The 23,549-nt window shown below is 43.1% G+C and overlaps 1 protein-coding gene across 1 annotated transcript in view; it reads left to right on the forward strand.

Annotated features, from left to right (window-relative positions):
* The first annotated feature begins 287 nt into the window (after positions 1-287).
* The window catches only part of LOC136374946 (IgGFc-binding protein-like), a 26,024-nt gene continuing 2,762 nt past the window's right edge, over positions 288-23,549 (forward strand). The window contains exons 1-3 of the mRNA XM_066340316.1: positions 288-422; positions 15,661-15,812; positions 16,328-16,416. Of these exons, the coding sequence (XP_066196413.1) occupies positions 288-422; positions 15,661-15,812; positions 16,328-16,416 (376 nt within the window). The remainder of the gene's footprint in view (positions 423-15,660; positions 15,813-16,327; positions 16,417-23,549) is intronic.

Below are 23,549 nucleotides of genomic sequence, written 5' to 3' on the forward strand. Positions count from 1 at the left end.
TAATTTTTTCTTGAGCCCTTCAAGTACCGGACTTCCTTGCAGATGGCAGTTCCCTTCCAGAGCTTGGCTGCCTCTCCCAGGCAGCAGCTGTGCTGTGCCTGCACAAATCCAGCGTGGGCATTTGATCAAAAGGCAGAAACAAAAAGTGACAATTTGGTGCACCTTTAGCACCCCCTGGTCCACTTGGAAGAAAAAGGCCGTATAGTGCTAATGCCCATGTGCCAGCAGACTGGGAGCAAAGATAAAGGATGCAGGACAGACACGACTGTCACATCACTGCAGAGATCATGGCCATGAAGCACATGGACCACTACGTGCACCATTATCCTCATTCTGCTCTGCTCTACATTGTGTCCTTGCATGGCAACACACTGAACATCCACATTTGGTTTGGATCAGGTGCTCCTCATCACCTCTTTAAGGTGAGTGACTTTATCATCCCCCTCTACCAGGCTTTACTTCCACTTGCCAAGTGGTGTGACAGCAGATGAGCTGAACTCCTGTCAGCTGAATCCTAGCTGGAAGATGCTCTCCAGCAGTTAGTGTGTGCTTTGACTGTGGAAGCAAATGAGCAAACTGAAATATCACAAGATATGCACTATCTGAATTTTGAGTCCTTAACAGCAGATGTTTTCCCTTTTGTTGTCTCCTGTTAGGATGATTTATGTGCGGGTGTCAGGAACATAAACAAGAAATTAACTGTGTATACCCCGTTTTCCTCAGAGAACTGACTTAGGATTTACTTACCAGCTTTCTATTGTTTCCAACTTGCCTTTTCCCTTCTCGTTGTCTTCCACCTACCACTTTGACTGACAGAGCCCCGTCACGATAGGAATTTAAAAAATTCTGGTCATTGTGTGACTATATGCAAGTGAAAGTTGAATCTTGTTAGAAGGTCAGTCAGTAAAAATAATCAATTGCTTCTCCACAGATAATGTGATTTTCTCTTGACTTGCAAAATGTGTGCATACTACTTGACTTGATACACTTTGTACTTTATGCTTCACTGTACAATGATCTCTTCTAACAATTATGCTGGGGATAATTTCTATCAATCTTCATCATAATCTATTATATATTAACAAATGAGATAAGAAATTGTATACCATTACTCTTGTATTAGTTCTGTGAAGATGTCTTTTAAAGTTCTAAATTGCACAATGCAGCCTAATAACTACTAACTGCCCACAAGTACATGTTAAGGAATAAGTATGTAAAAGAAGCAGCACTTGTTTCAGCTCACAAACTTTTTGAAACAGGAGGGAAAAAAGCCTTTCTGTTAAAGTGTGGAAAACCAGCTTGTGGAAGCATTATAATCTATCCATGGAAGGATCGGGAGGGATGATTTACTTGAATCCTCTGTAGAGGCACATTGTAATCCCTACCAACTGTTATCAAATTAACCATAGCAGTGAGAAATGGTTCCAGCCCAGGCCACACAGATAAGGCATGAACACAAAGAGACAGGCTTCCTGTGCAGAGACCATAGTGTGATAGCCACAGTTACATTGCTCTCTAACTCCTGTCAGGCTGCCTCAAGAGTGGGGAGCCAATAAAACCTCCCTATCATAGTCTAGAGGCTCATTTGTATTACCCAACCAAATCAGTCAAAACAAACATTTCATTTTCTAGTGGCCTCGATGTAGGTTCCTCAATCATTTTCTCATTTGATATTTCTTGGATAATTTGTGATGTTCACTGGGGAACGACTAAGACATTTTACACAGTGTTAAAAGATTTTCTCCTGGTACTATCAAGGAACATTAGGACTTTCTAGGCTCTGAAGCATGGAAGCTACTAAAGCATCAGGAATCTGGAGATCCTATCTTTGGCACTGTAGTAAATATACTGATATCAAAATGCTGTGCCTAATGCTGAAGTCATTAAAAAGCAAGAATGATTTCTTCAGTGAAAGCACACATTCCTGGGTAATAAATTGCCTTTAGAAAAGCAGCGCCTGTCAAACTCATGGAAGTTTTCCATTACTCTGTGATCTTCCAGAAAGTGATTGATAAATATTTTTACCACTGGCGCATTTCTCGTTGCACCATTTAATGAACTCGCTTGTGCTTGGTTGCTCCCCATTAAGTTTTGCAGGATGTGTCACCTGATTAGATTGTTTTACTCAGATGGTTCCAAAGATGTAACCAAATTGCAAGTTTATGGATGACTAAATTTAGCCACTTGCCAGTTTTATTTTCTCACTCATATGTGATTTAAAGAAGCCAGTATATTTTTCCAACATCATGGAATAGTAAAACAAGTAGATAAAATTGCTACCTCTTCACATTGCACAAGAGACTTGATTCTAATAGGACCTGTAAAATTGACTCAGAAAACCTCACGGAGACTTGAGAATCTGGGGGTTATACTTGGGGTCAGAGTTGAAGTAGAAAATTTGTTCTTTCTAGCCCATTGCATCTCTAAAGGAAGCTCCATGAAGATGATACTCAGGAGGATTACTTTATAAGTGAGAAAAAGAACATACCAGGAAGAACTGGCTTTAAGAGCTGGCAGGAGAACCTTTGGTGTCAAACTTGGGTTTTTGGGCTCACAATGGTGTCAGCCCTTAGCTGTTCCATGGGCTTCCAAGCAAATTGTGGGTGAGGGTGATGCCTCTGTTTTTGGCGGTGGCAGACAGTGGGAACTTATAGCAAAAGGATATAATCTAGACAGTCTCTGGGGATTTGATCTTCACTGAGCACCTTGGTATTGGGAACTGAGACAGTTTCTTGAGGCTGCCTCAGGTTTGGACCGAGAGCAGTGTGAGGGAAGACCCAAGATCCCAGATGGACTATTGTGCTGGATTAGCTCCAGACTACAGGCAGCACTGCCCCGTCTCTGAGGCCCACGCCTCAAAAGGCAACAGCAGAAAATGCTGCAGCTCATGAGCTGCTGGCACAAATGCCAGAGGATGGAGCTCGGGCTGCTGAAGGGAACAACTGAACTCATGACAGTGAGCTCTGGTCTGATCTAACTGAAAATCAGGCATGCCTTCAGAAGGGTGGGGTCAGGGACAGCCCTAGCTATGCTGCAGCTGATTTGGACACTTTTGTGGGAGACTCGAGTGTTTGTGACCAGAATAGGGTCATTTTAGTAACAAGCCTTTAAAAACATTTCTCGCCAATTTTCCCCTTTCATCCACTGAAAGGATTCTGTACTCATCTGCATCCATCTCTTTGTAAAAGGCTGTCTCTGTTTAATGACTATGCTCCACTTCATCCAAAGATTAATAGCAGCACAATTATTAATTGTGAATCTATAGCCTTTTGTCAAGGTAGGAAGAATGTAACTGCTCATAAACATTAGCTCCAGATGAAATGCCAAGTTCAAGGTCTCAGCTGTGAAGCTGTGCTTTTAATTAATTTTCAGAATTTCCATTTGTTCTCAGAGTTATCATGAGAACCTGGAAACACTCATTTAATCTCCATGGGTTGAACCCTTCTTTCATCCTCCTGGTGATGGTTTGTTTGCATAGATGGCTGCATTCTTGAGCCCACTGGCACAGCAACATCAAAGGCCTTTGAAGACTCTAGGAGCCTTTTCCACAAAATCAGAGGTCAGAGGGACCTGCCACCTAGCTGCAGGGTTTGAGTGCAAAGACTCCCAGCCTAAGGAGATGCAGTTAGGCACATGGCTCAGGAAAAAAAAAAAAAAAAAAAAAAAAACAAAAAAAAACAAACCAACAGCTAGACACCTTCATGCTGAGAGCATCCTTTACCCCATGTTGTTAGCTATTCCACTGGGTTTTTTATTTCCTGCTAGAATAGAAATCTGCAGGCTGTCAGATAATTTTTGCACAGTGATCAACTCTTCTGATCTTGATCTTCAACAAATTGAGATGAGTTTTTGACACTGAATGTTGCAGGGTTTTCCAGCCCCAGAATTTTCTTTTTCTTGGCAGTACCCCCATCTATTGGAATTGTTCCAGTTTTCCATGATTGACTATAATATAAATAATTTATAAATGTCAATGAATTGGAGAACCCTTCATCTAAGCAATTTTAGGCATTGTGGGATGCAAGCAAGTTTCCCAGACTTGTTGATTACTTATGCCCATGCTTAATCTTGGCAGATGTGACCTTTTAAAACTATTTTTACAATGTTTTGTATTATATCAAATAGATGAATTTTCATTTTCTAATTCTCTTTATAGAATGCAACTATCTAGTGAACATTTAAAATTTTCTCTGGTGTAATTCATCACATCTCTCTACCTTGAAATGTATTTCATCCTTGGTCATGCACTTCTTATTAAAATTTTCATCGTATTGTTCTTAATTACTTTGCCTGTTGAGAGTTCACTGTGTTTTTAAGTTACTGTACATTGCTCACATGACATAGCTACTTCTCCAGTTTTTCCTTTCTTTAAATATTCATTTCCTCCATATTCTTGCAACTTGGTCTCCTTATCAGAAAGAATTTATTTTTAATTGCTAATGTTTTGGAGTATTTTTTCTTTTTTCTTTATATATGAAGTGGTGGGGCTTGGAGGTTTCTAGTAGTGCATCAATAATCCAAGTTTATAGCTCTTAAAGTTTTTAATGATTCTGGTAACAACTCTTCTAAGTGAGGAAGAAATGGCTTTCTAGGTTTTCCCCAGGGTGTATACTCTGATTCACTTTATATTCTGGATACACGGTGTAGATGTATGTTGACTATGATTTTTTTCCATGGGTGAAGACCGATTTTGGTTAATGCTTATTTCCTTTTTGCCCCTTAAGGAGAAATTCAGATTTCAGTTAACTTACATTAAACAAAACAGGTCCCTTTAGTATGAAATTTTGTCTGTTCCTTTTTTCTTTTCCTTTATTTCAAACTCAAATATTGAATTCCATCTTTTTGAGATGTGCAGTACAGCCTTTCAGCTTAAAATCAGCTATGACTTCTTCATTCTGCACATTGTAATTGGAAGTTTAAGGAATAGTTTGTTTAGTTTTCCAGTGGGATTTTTCTCATCTGAGATAAAGCTCATCCATCTCTTAATTTTACTTTAATCATTTACAACTTTAAACCTCAAATGTTTTAAATTTATTAATCTGATTCAAATTAAACAGATATGGTGGGCCCCAGCCTGCAACGTTGCATTGGAAAATGGAGATACCATGTGCCAACTTAGTAATATGTATTGTTGGTTTATTTTAAAGTGTGTGGTCTTTGTGGAAACACAGCATCTTAATGATAGTGGTTTCCTTGACACATTTATAAATTGTAATCAGGCTATGAAAAATGCAACAATGAAGCCATGGTGCCAGGGACAAGGAAAAACAAGCAAATTCCAGCTCAGTTCTCTCTCTCCATCATAGCGTGGGAAATCAGAATGTCAAGTTTTTGTGTAATCCTCAGACAGGCCCGAAAAACAGTTCTGTTGACATATTCACAGGCTCCTCACAACTGGTATTACATTCTCTTAAAATTAAATAGGAAGGGGAGTTTGCTTGAAAGTTATTTTCCATGTGTTCATATTCTGCTGACATTCAGATGATGCTGGGGAAAGGGTCCCTTAAGCTGACCCCAGTGTGATGTGGGGGTCTGTACAGCTCCTCTGCGGCGCCAGGCTCCGCTGCCTTCAGCATGCTACAGGCCTCTGAGCCTTGGCAGCAGACAGGAGTGAAGGACAGCCGAGGAATTGGTGCTTCCCTGACTTTTTGTTCAGTTTGTCTGTAACTGTTTCAGTGTAACTCCTTTGCTTCGTTGAGATTAGCTTGTTTTGCATTTTTAAGCATCTCAAAATGAAGCATAATAGGCACTAGGGCTCCCTATTTTCTTCAGAACAATAGATTTAAATAAATTAGAGTTCCAAACAAACCCATCAGGGTGTCAGCAGATGAATCTGGGCATCCCAGAAGCTGGAATGTGTTTCCTTGACACGTTTCCAGAGCCAGGAGAAGGCTCTTGGCATGACAAGCCAAAGGTCCGTTGGGGGTGAGATTGCAAAGCTCATTCCCTGGCAAGCAACAGAGCATGGCAACTGCAAAAATAACTCATTGTGGCAAGCAGTTAAAAGTAAGCAGGGTGCTGTAACAGGTAAAACACCAAGACTCCTCCTTCTCATTACATGGGTGAGCCACTCATTTTTAACTTCCCATCATTCCAGCAAATTCTTTGTAAATCTCATATACAAACCCTGCTAGCCCCTGTTGTTTGTTGTCTGGCCTCAAGCCTGTGCGTACATTTGTGTGTGTGTGTATATATATATATATATATGTACATACAGGCAAGCATGTGTATGCACATACATATTAGAAAAACATGTTCCTTTGTGCTTAAAGTTACTGCATGTGTAATGTTGTGAGTCTGACACGTTTTGTGTGGCTGGACCAGTGCTGCTACAACTACATCTTTTCCTTTTATTTTAATGAAGTTACACAATTGCTTCTGGCCCTTGGCAGACATATGTCCTTTACAGTCCCCTAAGAGCTGTGCCACCTTATCACCTCCCTCGATCTGTGTCAGGTGTTCTCACATGTAGGATGAATACTTATAAACTATAGCAAAAATAGGCACAAATATAGCTTTCCTTCTCATTTCAATCAGGTATCAACAGCCTTTTGAGGGATCAAAATATGTGTGAGGCCTTTTTTCCCTGTGTAATGCCAAAGAGGAAGCATTTTTCATTTAAGCTTTAGGGAAGGGTGGCAGTGTCTATCCAAGATTTTTCCACAGTTTGCCGGGTCAGGGACACGGTTGAAATAAAGCACAGTATCGATATTCCTTTGTTGATCTCCCTGTCCTAGAGAACTTGGCACTCTCTTTTAAATCTTAGCACTGTCCTGGGGAGGGAAAACAGGTTTAAAAGAGTACTAATATGTCTGTTTCTGAGACCACATAATGATCTATGTGTTTAAGCTTCTGCTTCTGGACAAAAGAAGCAGACGTTGAGGGTTTAGCAGTTTTACAGATGGTAGCTGAGACCCTGTCCTTGTACCCTCAGTAGCAGACAAGGCCTTGCTGTTTTAGTGTTCACACTGGCCTCTTCTCTGGAAGCACAGGACTCTTTTATTGAGGATGGGGGATCCTAACAAGTGGTTTTTGGGAAGGCCTGACAGCAGCTGCTGCTGTTAGAGTGAACCTCTTCCCTTTGGGACAGTGAGGCTGGGGGTGTGTCAGTGGTAGCAGCTGGCTGTTAGAACACAGTTGTGCAATCCCTTTAATGTCCAAGCATGGCTTGGCACAGGCTCCTGCTTCTCCCTGTGCTGGGGAGGCAGTGATACCAGCAAGGCAGAAAGCACAACTCTGCACATTGACATCTGCTCAGCCAGCATATTCCCCTGGCCCTGCACAGTGGAGCTGCTTGTGTATGGATGGTGAACCAATTCCCAAAACTATTCCTCTCCTCTACACATGCCTTACAGGGCACCCACTGAGCCAGGAGATGAAGGAGATGTTGATTTCCTTGTGAGAAGTTAAAGAATACATTCATCTGAATCTGATCACTCCCCACTGAGGAAGTATTTTTTTCACAGACCTGTCAGCAGAAAGCAAGAGTGCTACATTCAGTTTATGAGCAGTGAGCCTGTTGTATCAATTATCCAATGTTTTTGGTGGTAGTGTGCCAAGATTATGCATCTTGGTTTGCATGGGTGTGACCAGCCTTCCTGCCTGTGCCACCCTGAGCTTTGGACTCATTTTGCTTTAAAATTCGAGCTTGCTTTAGGCCACCACCAGCAAGAAAGATGACAGTTGCATCAGTGTCTGTCATTAAAATCTGAGAAGTTGAGTAGTGTGTTGGTGGCAGCAGGGTTATTTTCTATTTTTCAACAATGTGTAAGAAAAGTCAGATCAATTATGCATCTCACTCCTACACTGCTAATAGATGGACAGACAAGGGGTTTTTTTCCAGCTGACACCTAGTGTGCTAAGTAGAGAGATTATTCCCCTCAGTTTGATTCCTTCATGTAATGAATGATAAGTAGATGAATCAGTGGGGTAAAATGTGTGACAGATAACAAATAAGTTACACACTGTAATTTTGTGTGGATGCCCTGACACATGGAAGTAGGCATGTGCTGGTGTGCAGACTTGCAGTCACTTCTAATTGTGCCTTGATGTTTAAATAAGTTGTGCTTCCAACTGATTTCCCAGATGCTCTTAAAATTTTAGGATCTTTTCAGGGCACAGAAAACTCTTGATAAATCTGCTTAATGAGCCTTAGAACTGAATTTAGTGGGCTGTTGTTTCGCAGGTTTTTTTCCAAGGAATAGCACTCTATTATGAATGATGATGTTTGTAGTTATCTCCTAAACTCCCAAGCATTGCTTTGCCTTGTGGGGAGCTGCTCTCAGGTGACACAAAGGACAGGCAGGTGTCAGGCAAAACATCCTCTTGACCACTGGCTGTAAGAGCAAGGCATTAGCAGAGGCAAGGCTTTGCTTGGTCACAAATCAGTATTGCACTCCCATTAATAAATCACCTGGCCTTTTAGCTACACCATGACTGGTGAGGAGGAAAGGTAAGAACTTTAATTTTTTTCTCGTGGAGTCCATGAGCCAATGATGTTTTGTGATATGGATTCATAGCCATGGATTATCAAAGCTGTGTGTAAATGGCCCCTTCTCAAAGCTTTGGTAGATTGATCCTGACCAGTGCAAGATCTTTTCTTCCATTTTCTTATTCTCTTAAATTGTTCTCTGATAGGATGATCAACAGCTCTGCTAATTAGTCCCTCCACTGATTCTCTTTAGGAGTACAAAAGGAACATATTTTTTTTAAAAAATCACTTGATATGCAGTATCTATTTTTTTTTTCAGTAATCCAAAAGAGAACAGCTTATAGTCATGGGATGTAACTTTTTTAAGTCTATGGATTACAAGATTCTTTAAAAATGCAAATGATGTTTACAAGTAACCACCTCTGAAAGAAATGTTGTTAGCATGTGCAGGGTAGAGACAGCTGATAAGGCAGTTACCTTGCTAAGGGAAAGAAAGAAAAAATAATTTACAGTCTGTGGAACATCAAAGGTTAGTGGAAGGGAAAGGAAATTATACTGTGCCATGAAATCAATATCCCTGTTGAATCCCTGTTTTCTGGTGATCAGTAGTTCAAATTGTTAGTTCTGGGCTCACATTTTGGAGATCTTTAAAGATCAGGACTGTGAGAGCAAAGGTGGCATGGTTGTGAAAAGTGCTCTTTTTATAAAATGGGGATATTAAATCTGTGTCAAGAGTCTTCACACACACAATCTCAGAAATATTTCAGTCAGCACTTCTAGTCCTTTGAGTGTGTCGTGTTGAGTCCCAGAGGATAAACTTTTGAGATTGGAAAGGATCTTTTAGGTCAGAAGTATGTTTGCTTTTGTCTGCACTCTAGCAGATAGTGTAATGTGTCTTGTTAAATGGGATTTACTCTTGCTAAGTCTATTGACATCTCCCTTTCATCTGCAAGATAGCTGTACCTAAGTGCCACTGTGGTCAAATCCTCAAGGCTATACTAAGTTGTTATTGACTTGTTTCTGAAATTCCATGTTGTGCTTAAAACTGAAGTCAATCTCCTTCACTGTGACAGTACATCACAAGTGGGCACAGGAGTCCTAGAGCACACACTGCTGCCCCAGACATGAGATGTGGCCCTGGCATACTGTCTCTACTCTGGAAAGAGTATTTTCATTGAATAAGGACTTCTTGGTCCCCTGGGCTGATTTGCAGTTGCAGCCAGGCAGCCTGGTCTTTTCTCACTCTCTGAGGTTCCCTGCTCATCTTGCATCTCTTTCCTTAATCTTGATTCCTTAGGCCTGGAGAAATGCCATGGTCAGGGAGATGATCAGAGCTACTCAGAGTTGTTCAGGTTGCTCAGAGCCCAATCCAACCTGGCCTTTGATTCTTCCAGGGATGGGACATCCCATCTTCTCTGGGCAAGGAGCCTCACCACCTGTACCAGAGCCTCACTCATCCTGTGCCAGAGCCTCACCACCCTCACAGTAAAGAGTCTTGTCCTGTCACTACCTCTCTTAGTAAAAAGTCCCTCTCCAGCTCTCTTGCTGGTCCCTTCAGGTACTAGAAGATGCTATAAGGTCTCTCCAGATCTTTCTATTCTCCAGGCTGAAAAACCCTGACTCTCTCTGTCAGTCCTTGAAAGACAGAGCTGAACCTTCTGACCATCTTCATGACCCTCCTCTGAAGTCACTCCAACAGGTACACTTCTTTCTTATGCTGGGGATCCTGGGCCTGGATGCAGCAGTGCAGATGGTTCTCACAAGAGTAGAGGGGAAGAATCCCTTCCCTTGCCCTGGCCACACTGCTTTGGATGCACCCCAGGATCCATTGGCTATGCTGGCTCCTGTTAAGCCTCCTGTCAACCAGCACCTCCAGAGTCTTCTCAGAAGGGCTGTTCTCAACCCATTCTCCTCCCAGCCTATATCACAGCTTGATGGGACCATCTTGTTGCTCAGCTGCGTCTTGGGCTCTTCTCCTTTCCAGAGCCCCATTGCTCCAGTGGCAGATCTGTTGTCACCACACCTTTCCTGGCTCCATACCTGCAAAGAATACTGAGGGAAATAGACACAGCATCTGTGAGCAGATAAATTATTTTAGGTATGTCATTACAACTGAGTGCCAGCAACCAATACTCATTCAGCAGTTAGCTGTCAGGAAGGTGGGATGACAATTCCTTTATTTCCTATTTCCTTCCCCTTGAGAATCTTCCTCGTCTGTGCTATTATTCAAGAAGGTGTGCTCATCTCAGACTAACCCCTTCTCTTTGACAGCAGCCCCTGTGGGGTGTTTCAGAAGGACACATGGAACCCAAGGGCTAATGTCCCAGTGTGGTTCTGTCACTGCCACGTGGGACAGGGATTTCACTGAGACAACAGCCCCTGGGAGTTGTCTCAGCCAGCTGTGGCAGGTTGTTCCTCCAAGCAATGCTGAAATGAGACTACTGAAGTAATTTAGAGGTTGTTTTATCTCTGGTGATCCCTAGAGAATCTATTGCCATTTTCACATTAAATAAAACACAGTTAGATCTGACATAGTGTCCTTCAGAGTTCCTACCTGAGATGATGACAGTGAACAAATTAATCCCAGTTTGATCCAGTTTAATTAAACCATCTCAAGGGTGTTGCATTGGTTTGGATCTTTTGATCTTGTTATTACTTTTATTTATTGCAACAATATACCATTCTTGGTCTGCCATTTGCCAGATAGACAGTTATTTAGTTAGATTTTGTATTCCTAAGTAAGAGTCTGGGATACATTAATTGAATAGTATTATTGGGCATAGAGGGTGTAACTGAGGCTGGTTGAGATACTTCCAATACAGGTTTTCAAACATTTTCAATCAGGCTCTTACTGTTCTGTTCCTTGGGAAACTATGGGTGTGATAAGAATGTCACACCTGGAGCATTTCTGGTTCTTTTTTCCAATTTTTTTTTTAACATACCTGATAATTCTTTCATTACTGCATTACTGTTATAACCTATTTTTTAATAAATTAGATTGAAATGTCCTGGTTTGGGGTAAATTAGGGAAGAACCTCCAAAAGTAGACCCCTAAACCAAACCTCCACCACCCCTTGCCCCCCCCCAGCCCTGGGTTCGGGAAGGCAAATACCTCGGAGGAAAGTGGAAAAACCGGTTTATTGACAAAAATACACTCCCCAACACTGAATAGTGGGAAAAAGACGGGTTACTGTCATGAGGAGGGTGCTGACGTGTCTCTGGGAGGCCCAGGACTTCTCCAACTTCTCAGGTCAGGTCAGGTCCGGAGCCGGTTCAAACCTTGGGGGGGGCGGGGGGGGAAGAGGGAAGGAGGGGAAAAAAACCCAAACAGAAGCAGCGGGGAGGGGGTTGGGGGGGGGATGGGAAGAAAAACGGCAGCAGGGGCAGCCGGAGAGCAAAGCAAAGCGAAGCGAAGAAGGCAAAAGCCGCCGAGCTAGCTAAAGCAAGAGACGAAACAGGAAAAAAAAAAAAAGAAAGAAAGAACTGCAGGCTCCCGCCCAAGAGGGCGGGATTCAGCTGCGAGACATAACAATGTATCCAAGATATGGGATGGATATATGGGATAGGAGGCAGGTCAACCCAGAACATTCCACCCCTTATCCCATATATCCATCCAATTAAAACTTTCATCTCACTTACTCAGACCTTTAACACTTACACATTTCCGTCCATCTTACCTGCTCAGACCTTCGACACTTATACATTTCCTTCTATTTCATGTCTAACTGATCAAACGTGCAGACAATGGTAGTAACATTCAGCACATATCAATCTTACACCATATTCAGATCTCCCTGAGGTACACATCGCATTGTTCCATCTTTCTGCATTATCCACCATGTACAACCCGGTCCTTGAGCAGAGACAACTCCATGGATGGGTTTGCCTGTACTCGAGTCAGGGTTGATCCATACTGTCTTTCCCAACAAACCTCTAACATGGGCCACTGGGACTTTATCAAATATCTGGAAAATCTCTTGTGCTTCTTTCTTACTGATCATCACAGCATAATGACGCAGTCCTCTCAGAAACTCATTGAAAGCAAGAGTTCTGGTGTTGTTATCATCAATAATCTGAAATACTTTGCCAAGTCCTTTGATGCCTGCAGATCCCCTTGCTAGACATTGCAGACGAAGTCTTTCTAAAGGGTCAGTGGTTCTGGACAGGCTTCTTTTTGCATTGCTTACCATCTCTCGGTCATGCCTTGCTGTGCCCGACATCTTCAATGCTCTTCTGAACCTGGGGTTTCCACTCCGGACTAGGAGGTGTTCAGGAGGCTTGGAGAGTGTTCTGGGCTCAAGCAGCAAGTTGAGATGGTACTGAGCTGTGGCCTCACTGCAAAGTTCCTTTATCCATCTCGTTTTACTTGTTTACCAGAAATGTCCTTGTTTGGAGTAAATTAGGGAAGAACCTCCAAAAGGAGTCCCCTAAGCCAAACCTCTACCACCCCTTCCCACCCCCCATCCCTGGGTTCGGGAAGGAAAATACCTCGGAGGAAAGTGGAAAAAACGGTTTATTGACAAAAATACACTCCCCAACACCGAATAGTGGGAAAAAGACGGGTTACTGTGATGAGGAGGGTGCTGATGCGTCTCTGGCAGGCCCAGGACTTCTTCTAACTCGTCAGGTCAGGTCCGGAGCCGGTTCAAACCTTGGGGGGGGGGGGGGGGGGGGGGGGGGCGGGGGAAGGGAAACAGCAGCAGGGGCAGCCGGAGAGCAAAGCGAAGTGAAGAAGGCAAAAGCCGCTGAGCTAGCTAAAGCAATAGACTAAACAGGAAAAAAAAAAAAAAAAGAAAGAACTGCTGGCTCCCGCCCAAGAGGGTGGGATTCAGCTGTGAGACATAACAATGTATCCAAGATATGGGATGGATATATGGGATAGGTGGCAGGTCAACCCAGAACAAAGTACAAAATTGCTTTTTTGAATTATTTTAAACAGTTTTGCAAGGATGGAAATCTTAATAATGAACTAATCACTTTGGCACACTCATACAGGTTAATAATTCAACAGTGCATTAGTTATGCTCATGCTAAAATAATTCCTTTTCTTTCATTTCGCAGGAAAGGTGTAGTCCGGCCAACTTGGCAGCTTTGTATTTATTCATATGGCTATTATAGGGCCTGTTGCTATTATAGTGCCTGAAGAGGTTATTATAGTGCCTTTGAATGTGTTAGGATAGGGTTAATAATTTCGGTTACCAGAGAAGCTGGGAATAGAGTCTCCGCTTCACTGCAACCAGGTGTTGCTTTCATTGTTTTAACCAAATCAAGTATAACTCTGCTTGGGTAATCGGGATGGGGGGAGAAGGAGAAGATTGGGACAGCTTGTATTTGGAAACTAGGTCGGGTGAAACTGTACCTAATCATCATAAGATAGATGATCGAATTGTAATGAATTTTGGTAGCTGAACATGATTATTATTTCAAACCAGAATCGTAAACAAGGTATTTACAAAATTCATGCTTGGATGTATACAATAGAACAATGTAGGCTTAATGATTAACATAGAGTTATGTAATGAAATGGTATAATACGGGGCCCTTCTTGGACCCTCGTTGGAGTTGGATTTGGGTTTGTACCCCGACTCCCAGAGCTCTTCAATAAAGCACCTCATAATCATTCCGATGGTTATGCGTTTTCCTCGCTAACAAGTGCCTTGAAATCAATACTGCATATTTACTTCCATAAAACTCAATTGGTTCTATTTCCACTCTATAGAAAGAATGTCAGATCTGTAATTCTGAGGTGGCCCAGCCTCTGTCCATGGGTTTTTACCAATCTTGATCTGTGACTTTGGATCACTCTTGGTGCTACAGGATATAGAAGTTGAAACATCTTTTTGTTTTGTTTAACCCTACCTACATGTAGGAAGTGCACGGCCAGAGTCCTCCCTGTGTGTCAGGTGAGTTACCTGCTGTTGGGGCCAGGAGCAGACCTCAACCATCTCTGAGACACTGATTCCTTGACCACATGAATGAAGGTGCAGGGAGCAAAGCTGTACACCAAGGGCTTTCCCTGTACCTCGGTTCTGGACAAACAGTTTCCTTCATGCTGCCTGTGGAGTCCTCCCAGAGGCAGCTGGAACTCCCTGTGGTAGTGGGCAGTAGTCTCCCTTTGCTCCATCAGAGTGACAGAAGAATTATGGCTCTGAAGTTCATTCCAGTTAGATTTGTTGCAGTTACTCTAAATCACTGTATTTCACAACTGAATTTGGGCTGCAAGTGCAAAAAAATGGTGAAGCCAAACGATTAAATCAAGTTCAAATATATTGTTTTATTAGAAAGCAAGTATTCTTCTCTGTAGTAAAATTCTATGGTAAATGTTGTTTATCCTGTTTTTCAATAATATTATTTGACCTCAGCAAAAAACCTGAAAAATCTGATTTCTAAACACAAATTTGCCAATCATAAACACTTGATTTAAATAGTTGTTTTTAAATAAACATTTTTATTTCAGGTTGGGTTTTCTGCCTCCCAGTTATCTTGTTTCAAAAATATTCCTTGGAATTTAGTTATACTCATGCAGTGTTTTGGTCTGCTTAAAAGTGCATATTTCAGAAGACTTTATTTACCAGGAAAACTTCACTCAGCTCAGATTATTTCAGTTGAGATATTTTTACTTTTGGCTCAGTCTGAACCCAGTAAGTGAATTATTTTGTCTCTCTTGATACCAGTGATGGAACAGTGAGAGTAACGATGCTTACCTCTGTAGTGGGGGGGCAATAAATGATTTTTACAGCCACTGGCCCACCTTCTGCTGAACCTGTCATCTGCAGGCAAGTGATTTCTAGATCCAGCCCTGCTATTTGTTTCTGTGGGAAGCCTGCCTGAGATATGGCTGCGTGAGAAAGGACATAGCAGCCAGACTCAGCTAGTCTCTGTGTGAGAAACTAGGCGTACGTGACTGAAGCAGGGCCAACAGTGCCCTTGAAACACAGGTGCAGAGATAACAGCTGGGTTGTTGAGAATAGTTGGTATGCAGTAAAGAAAATTAACGAGATGGGAACTTGGAATCGCAAGGCTAGCAATAGAAAACAAAGCATTAGTGTTAGACCCAATCCTGAGCTTAGATTTTGCAATATGCATGAGCTAATTATTGTGTGTATAAAAAACGGCTGGTTGAACAATAAAGGCGAGACTTTGTTGACCATGACAGCATGAGACATGTCTCCTATCTTTTCCAATATCTGGTGACCCCTGGACGTGATGCGCTGCGTCCCTCCCTGCAGGAGTTGAGAAAAGATGATGGGTTCGGATTCTGCGGCAACCAGAATGGTGTAAGGGCGATAAGCGAGGAAGCCCCGACCCTGAGTGATCGTAACGACGAGCTCAGCCGATACGTGCCGCCGACAGCCTTTTGGAGAGTTGCAACAGTGCTGACGTGAGTATGGATAGGCAAGCGGCATATGAGTTATTTACCGCCTGCTTAAGGCAGAGGCGGATACAGGGTATCGACCTGGATAAAGAATTACCTTTACTTTTGAGACACGGGGAGTCTTACGGGTTTTTTACTAATCCCCACACAGTGCATGAGTTGTCGGAATGGAGAAAGTTCGGAGATAGGTTGTGGGAGTTGACCTTGGAGGATGATAAACCGGCTAAAAAGATTGGAAAGCTCTGGCGGGTGGTGCACAATGAGCTGTTATTAATGCAGGCAGAAAAAAGAGCTGCAAAAGAAGTCAAAGCCGCTCAGGAACGTAATTATGCCTATGACTCCTCGCGGCAACATCCTAATACCCCCAACCCTCCTGCCTTCACCACGGTTACCTTGCCTGCTCCACCGGCCCCTGCTGGAGCCGCGCCATCGGCACCTCTCCTAGACGAGAGCTACGAGCACTCCCCTGAGCGCACCCCTGTCCCTGCCGGTGCTTCAAGCCATCTGCCTACCCCCCGCAGTCAGGAGCCTATCCCTGGGGCGGAATCCGACCTAGCGGAGGCCCTGGCAAGGCAGCGGCGTGAGTTATGGGTATCGCTGGCCCGCCAAGGTGCGGAAAGTGGGGACAAAGGGTTGCTGGAGGTTGCCTCTCAATGCCTGGCGTGTCCGGTGGTGTTTACCCCAAACGCAGCTGGAGGTCTGACGGCAAATCTGAGCGCGCTTGACTGGAAGCTGTTAGCACAATTGCGTACTACAGTGGCACAATACGGTGTGAACAGTGAGCCGGCAAAGCAGATGCTTGAATATCTTTTTAATGCGTATTTGCTTCTGCCTGGGGATATTAGGGGTATAGCTAGATTGATCTATTCACAGCATCAGGTTATGTTGTTTGGTGCGCATTGGCAGGCAGAGGCTCAGGCATCTGTGGCGGTACAAAGAGGACCGGGTGATCCTTTGCACGGAATAACAATAGATGAGCTATTAGGTCTCGGCGCATTCCTTAGACTAGAAGCTCAGGTGTTAATGGGCCCCAATAAAGTCCGTGAGGCAATGGAGGTAGCGCGTAGGGCTATGAATAAGGTAAAAGATCCTGGGGGAACGCCTATATACATGGGCATTAAACAAAGTAGGGAAGAGTCGCTGGGTTCGTTTGTAGATAAGGTGGCCGAGGCTATAGATAAAGCGGGGGTGCAAGAGTTTATGAAAGGGGCATTACTGAAGCAGTGTATATTACAGAATGGGAACGCACAGACTCGCTCATTAATAAATACTATGAATGGAGACTGGACCGTTCCCTTGTTGCTTGAAAAGGCTGCCGGCATGCCATCTGGCTCTCAGGCATTTTTAGTGGAGGCAATTAAGCAATTAGGTTTAGGGCTCCAGGAACAGGCAAAAACATCACAGAATCAGGTCATGGCTGCCCTTGCACCTCTCCAAACTGCAGCGGCCGGTATGGCTTGTAACCGCACCGGTCAGGTCGGCTCTCGCATGAAGTGCTTCCGCTGTGGAAAGTCCGGTCACATCAGGAAGGAGTGCCAGGTTAAGGGTGTCTGGTGTATTAACTGTCAATCTAACACCCACAATACTGCTACATGCCGCCGTAAGCAGGGAAACGCGAGACACAGCGCGAGCAGCAGCCGCGCCGGGATACAAGTAGCAGCTGCAATGCCATCCAACAGCTCCGGCCAGCCACAGCCGGGAGCCTCGGTCTGGACCTGGCAGCCGCAGTAGAGGTTACGCTGATGACACCTCACCCACAGACTGTTCCTACGGGAATCTTTGGACCTATAATCATAGAAGGCAATCAAGTCGGCGGACTGATATTAGGCAGATCATCAGCTTCGATATCCGGACTATTTATCCTGCCTGGATTGCTGGATGCTGATTACAGCGGAGAAATCATGGTCATGGTACATACCCCTTTTCCACCTTTAAAAATCGCCAAGGGTCAGAGATTGGCTCAAGTGGTGCCCCTACCACAACTCGCGAAAGCCCTCCCCCCGATTCAACCAACACCGCGGGGGGAAAAGGGTTTCGGGAGCACCGGAGGACTTGTCTTGTTAACCGTGGATCTTTTGTCCCGGCCTAAAAGACAGCTGCAGCTACGATTTAAGGATAAGACTGTGGAGTTAACTGGACTGTTAGATACGGGCGCAGACTCAAGTATAATTTCTCCGGACTACTGGCCACAGAACTGGCCCTTACTAGCCTCCTCAACGACAGTCACAGGTATAGGCGGCATAACGTTAGCCAGTAAAACACCTACGCTTGTGGTAACTATGGATGGAAAAACTCTGCAAGCTATTTTTTCTGTGACAATGCTGCCACCTACCGTCCAGTGCCTAGTAGGACGGGACATCCTTTCCCAAATGGGTCTCGTCCTCACAAATGAGCACCCTTTGGGCTAATGGCCACTGCTTGGACTTTCCCAATACCACTTGTCTGGAAAACAGCTGATCCGGTGATGGTTAAGCAGTGGCCGTTAAAAAGGGAGAGTCTCATACAAGCACACCAGCTGGTGCGGGAACAGTTACAGCAGGGACACCTTAAGCTGTCTACTAGTCCTTGGAATAGCCCCATTTTTGTTATCAAAAAGAAATCAGGAAAGTATCGCTTGCTACATGACCTGCGTGCCATTAATGACCAAATGGAACCCATGGGGGCCTTGCAACCTGGCTTACCCAACCCTGCCCTAATACCAGAAGACTGGCCCCTTTTAATTATTGACTTAAAGGACTGTTTCTTTACTATTGCTCTACATCCAAATGATACGAAGCGTTTTGCTTTCACGCTGCCAGCCATAAACAGAGGGGAACCAGACAAAAGATTCGAGTGGACGGTCCTACCACAAGGACCAGAGTGGATACCGGCTCGGAGCGCGAGACCGGCGCAGCGGCCTCAAACTGGAGCCGACTTACATCAGGAATCCTCAACTGAGGCTGGGTCTTCTACTCAGACCACATCTCCCCTTCCTGCAGACCTGCTTCAGCCCAGCCCAGCTGCAGATACGATCACCGGATGAGTTTGGTTATCTAATCTCTCGCTTGCGTTGATATAGTAGCGGACAGCTGTTGCCTTATGCTTGTGTTTGTTGTGTAGATGGTACCCATAGGGCCTGGATATTGTTGCATTGTGGGGGTTGTAACACAGTCAAGTGGGTTCATCAGCGAGCGTTATCTTTTGACCTTGCATGCCCTAGCTGTGTGCGGTCTTGGAGAGCTGCCCACCCGGAGAGAGTATTATCAATTGAAACAGGGTTACCCTTTGGGCAGGCCATACGCCTGCTGGAGAGCGAAGAACAGCGCGCTCTGGCCCTTTTCCGTTACGACCTAAGTAGGGCCATAATAAGAGTTCAGGCTATTAGAAAGTCTGAGGTGTTGCAAAAGCGTTGTGAGATTACATGTTTTGCACCTCGGCAGTGGTCCATTGATCCGGCTGATTGGGAGACTTCCTGCTGCTGGCTCAAGGACATGGATGCGAAGAGTTTGAAGGGATGTGCTGCATGAACTTGTCTGATCACTCAGTCTCTATCCATGCTCAGCTTTCTAAGTTGCAAGAACTAACCACACATCTACAGAAATCCACAGGCTTTGGACTTGATGATTGGTTGAAAGGACTCGGTTTTGGCCCTTGGATAATTTCATTGCTGCAACATGGAATAATCTTGCTAATTGTTATTGTAGCTACCTTATTGCTTTTGCCATGTTTTATAAAATGCTTGCAACGCATGCTTATGAACATGATTGATGGTGGTGGGAAACAGCTTTTGTTAGCACAAAAAGAAAACGGGGGAAATGTGGGAAGCCTGCCTGAGATATGGCTGCGTGAGAAAGGACATAGCAGCCAGACTCAGCTAGTCTCTGTGTGAGAAACTAGGCGTACGTGACTGAAGCAGGGCCAACAGTGCCCTTGAAACACAGGTGCAGAGATAACAGCTGGGTTGTTGAGAATAGTTGGTATGCAGTAAAGAAAATTAACGAGATGGGAACTTGGAATCGCAAGGCTAGCAATAGAAAACAAAGCATTAGTGTTAGACCCAATCCTGAGCTTAGATTTTGCAATATGCATGAGCTAATTATTGTGTGTATAACAAACGGCTGGTTGAACAATAAAGGCGAGACTTTGTTGACCATGACAGCATGAGACATGTCTCCCATCTTTTCCAATATGTTTCAACCTGTTCAGTAGCTTCTTCACAGTCCTGTGCTGCATTTTTATGGTACTGCCACAGTAACCTAATAAATCCTCTCTGCCTGCACAAAAGCAAAGAATGCTTAAGTTTTAGATGTTGCTACCAACTTACATATTTTCTCTTGGCTTTCATTTTTTTTCCTTTTCTGAATTGGACATGTTTTCAGCTCCAGTAGGAGATAAGTATTCACTGAGAGCATTAGAGCTCTATCTTTATTTTTCTGCACTTTCCTACTTCTCATCCTCCGTTCTGATTTTCTGTTTCAAAAATTAAGTTTCAAAAATCACTTTTGCAATTTCTTTGTAATGTATTCTGTGCAACCCTTGTTCTCCAGCATTTTTAAGAATTCGTGTTACCTTCTTAATTGACCTGTCATGTATGGATTGTATCTGCAATTCTTGGGCAATACTTGGTAACCATTTGAATTGTGATGAACAAAGCAGAAAATTTCAAACCTGCAATACTTTGGAGACAATGAGCTGTCTGCAGGAAGGATGAAATTATTGTTATTCAGACTGGTTCTAAACTGTCCTCGCTCATCAAACATGTACACATAGCTGTGTATTTTGCAGGTGAGTTTGATTTGGCCAGCTCAATCTATTACATCAATGCTAGAGTTAAATTAATCTTTTGACATAGACAACTGCAATTTGAGATAAATTGAAACTGTGTTGGTCAAAGGCAAGACACTAGCATAGAATCCTGGCCTGCCTCATTGCTTAATTAGTTTTATAAATATGTATTTTTAAAAAATTAGAGACAATGGTTTTTGAAGATCTTAGTTCTTTTTCACTCTATGAAGTCGTAATCCAAGCTTATCTCTCTTTTCCTTCCTTTTTCTCATGCAGATGTTTTATAAGCAGATCATTCTAAGTGACTGGACTTTAAAACCAGATGTATACATGGAAGTAATTGCTTCTCAGAAGCTGAGATGATTTACTAAAACACGTGTGGTATAGTTTGCCTTTTTACTGTGTGTGTTCTTGACATGAGCCACTTCTGTTTGGTACACAACTGTGATAAGTCTTCTGCCAAACTTTGTGCCTTAATGTTGCCTATAGTATCCAGAGTTATACTATTCCTTGACTGACTGAAGTTTTCAAGAGTAAACAGGGCTGAAAGAGTTCAAATGTTAGGTTACAGGCCCAGTTATACCACTACAAGCAAAGCTGGATGAAGGATCAACATTTCCCCGACATTCCTTCTCCTTAGCCATTGCACATGATCTGTTAATAATAACCTGTGCTAGGTAGGTCTCTACCAGAATTCTCATGATTTATCCTTCTCTCTGCCCTCAGAATATGCTAATATCTGTGCAAAGAAAAGCCTGTAAAAGCTTATGGGAGGCACAGTTAGATTTCCCTTGGAGGCTCTAAAGAAAGGGTTTTCTTGCTACTGATCAGATATTCTCATTTAAAGGATCATCACAATGCTATAAGGAGTGTCTTCTGTTTAACAAAACCCTAGGAATTATCCTTAAGCCAGATCAAGTCCAGATGGATGAGGGGTTTTTTACAATGTTCAGAATAGAGAGCATAATTTAAAATATTGACAAAAGATGCATATATAGTAAAAAAGAAGCTGTTCTGTTAATCTGTTAACCAAAGAGAAAACATCCTCTTCTGTATTAGCCAACCTGTTCACATTGGGAGATTTTTGGCTCAAATTCTCAGGCATTATTTTTCTGTGTGCTCATGAGTATCACTAAATGCAGGACCTTTCAAGAGAATTGCATTAGACTTGGAACTTGGAGTCTCTGCATGTATTCAAATTTTGGTTTCCACCCATGTTCAGATCTGCCTCTCCTTTCCTTCCCCATTAAATCTACACTAATGCAATAAAGAAAACACCTAGCCCTTTTTCCAGGAAATGATTACTGGTCATTTACCCCCTTTGGAAAGACTAAAGCAACTTCTGACAGACCAGGTGCTGTCTTCTGAACATGACTGCCTCTATTAAACTTATTAAGGACAAAATACCCTTCCCTGTCTCCTCAGCTCTCCCAGCCTCTCAGCAAGTACATTTCACCGTCAAATGTCTCAGGCATTTTATTATCAACTACTAAATGGACAGATATAGTCCAGGCAAATAATACCCATTAATTGAGCACATGCCTTCCATTATTGGTTGTTGATTTAGAGCATATACACTGTAAATCTGCCACTTTAGAATGATACTCCGTGGGTTTCAGACAGTCTTACAGCTGAGGGAAGCCATAGCTGAGGTTTCTGGGCTGAAAGAGTTATAGCACCAAAAGACAACTGTTGAGAGAACTTTGGTGCTCCTAAATTGCTCTCTTCCCTTAATTTGGACATTGGTCAACATACAGAATTGGAGCATCTCAGTAAACAATATATTTATGCAGTTGCAGAGGCTTTAAGTGCAACGCCCCATTTGATGATTGAGGCAGAAATGCCTGTGACTTTAGTTCCCCTTCACAAAAGTGAAATCCCCTTCAAAAGAGTGATTCACAGAAACAAAAATAAAAGGATCATTCCAGCAAGTCATGCTCTTGAAAAGTTCAACAAAATGAAATAAGTCTTATCTTCATGCTAAACCCTGAAAGATTTCCAGGTTCTCCTGTCTGTGAATTGTAGTTTTGGTTATGTCTGTGACTCTGCATTTGTAAACAAATGCTTCTAGCATATGATTTCACTGTAATTCCTAGATCAAAACAAACTGGGAAATCCACTGTCGTTTGTGTCAAAATCTAACAGTACACAGCATGTGTGAGTGCACAAGATTACTTTGCATGCTGGCATGAGCAATGGATCAGACTACAGAACTCTAAAATTGGGCCTTCTATTATAGTGTCTTCAGTTTTAATGAAGATCAACTGCAACAAAGCTACATGGAGTAATGGAAGTACCAGGGTGAAATTGCTTTTTGAAAACAATAAGCTTTTTAAAAGGTCGCAAAAGAACTGGTGGAGCCATGAGTGAATTTTCTACCCTAACATTTTGGCATTACTCTGTGGAACCTTGTGCTATCAGCAAGGAATGAAAAATTGCAGTTGACATCTACACCTGGCATTTGTCTCCATTAATGATTAATGCAGGCACTCTGTTCTCTTTGCCTGGTCTCCACCTGTCAGGTACTCTTCAAGAGAAAAGAGAGCAGGGAGAAACCAAACTCATTCAGGCTTCCATATCTTGAACCAGATTTTCCAGTGAAATCTATAGGCAAGTGTTATACTCACATTCTTAAGGAAACAATTTCATTGAGGTCCTGCCTGTCTCCTCTCCTTTGGAGCTGCTGTTTCATTCACTCATCTACTATGGAAATTTTCTGCCTGTCTTTTCATATCAGGAGGTAGAAATCAATTTGTATATTTGGCCCATCATTCAAAGATGATAGCCTGTAGCATATCTGTGTTTTGATAAAGAGAGCTCACTTCTCTGTCTCTGACACAGGAGGTAAAACACAGAAAGACAGAGCCTGAAGGGTGCTTCTCTCTGCTGTGGGAACGGCAGCTCCCTGGTGGAGATTCAGTGAAGCATAAAAGCTGGAGGGTGGCTCCTCATGCATGTCTCAAAGGAACATCCCACAGA

Source organism: Sylvia atricapilla, unplaced genomic scaffold, assembly GCF_009819655.1.
Source record: "Sylvia atricapilla isolate bSylAtr1 unplaced genomic scaffold, bSylAtr1.pri scaffold_64_arrow_ctg1, whole genome shotgun sequence".
NCBI lineage: Eukaryota > Metazoa > Chordata > Aves > Passeriformes > Sylviidae > Sylvia > Sylvia atricapilla.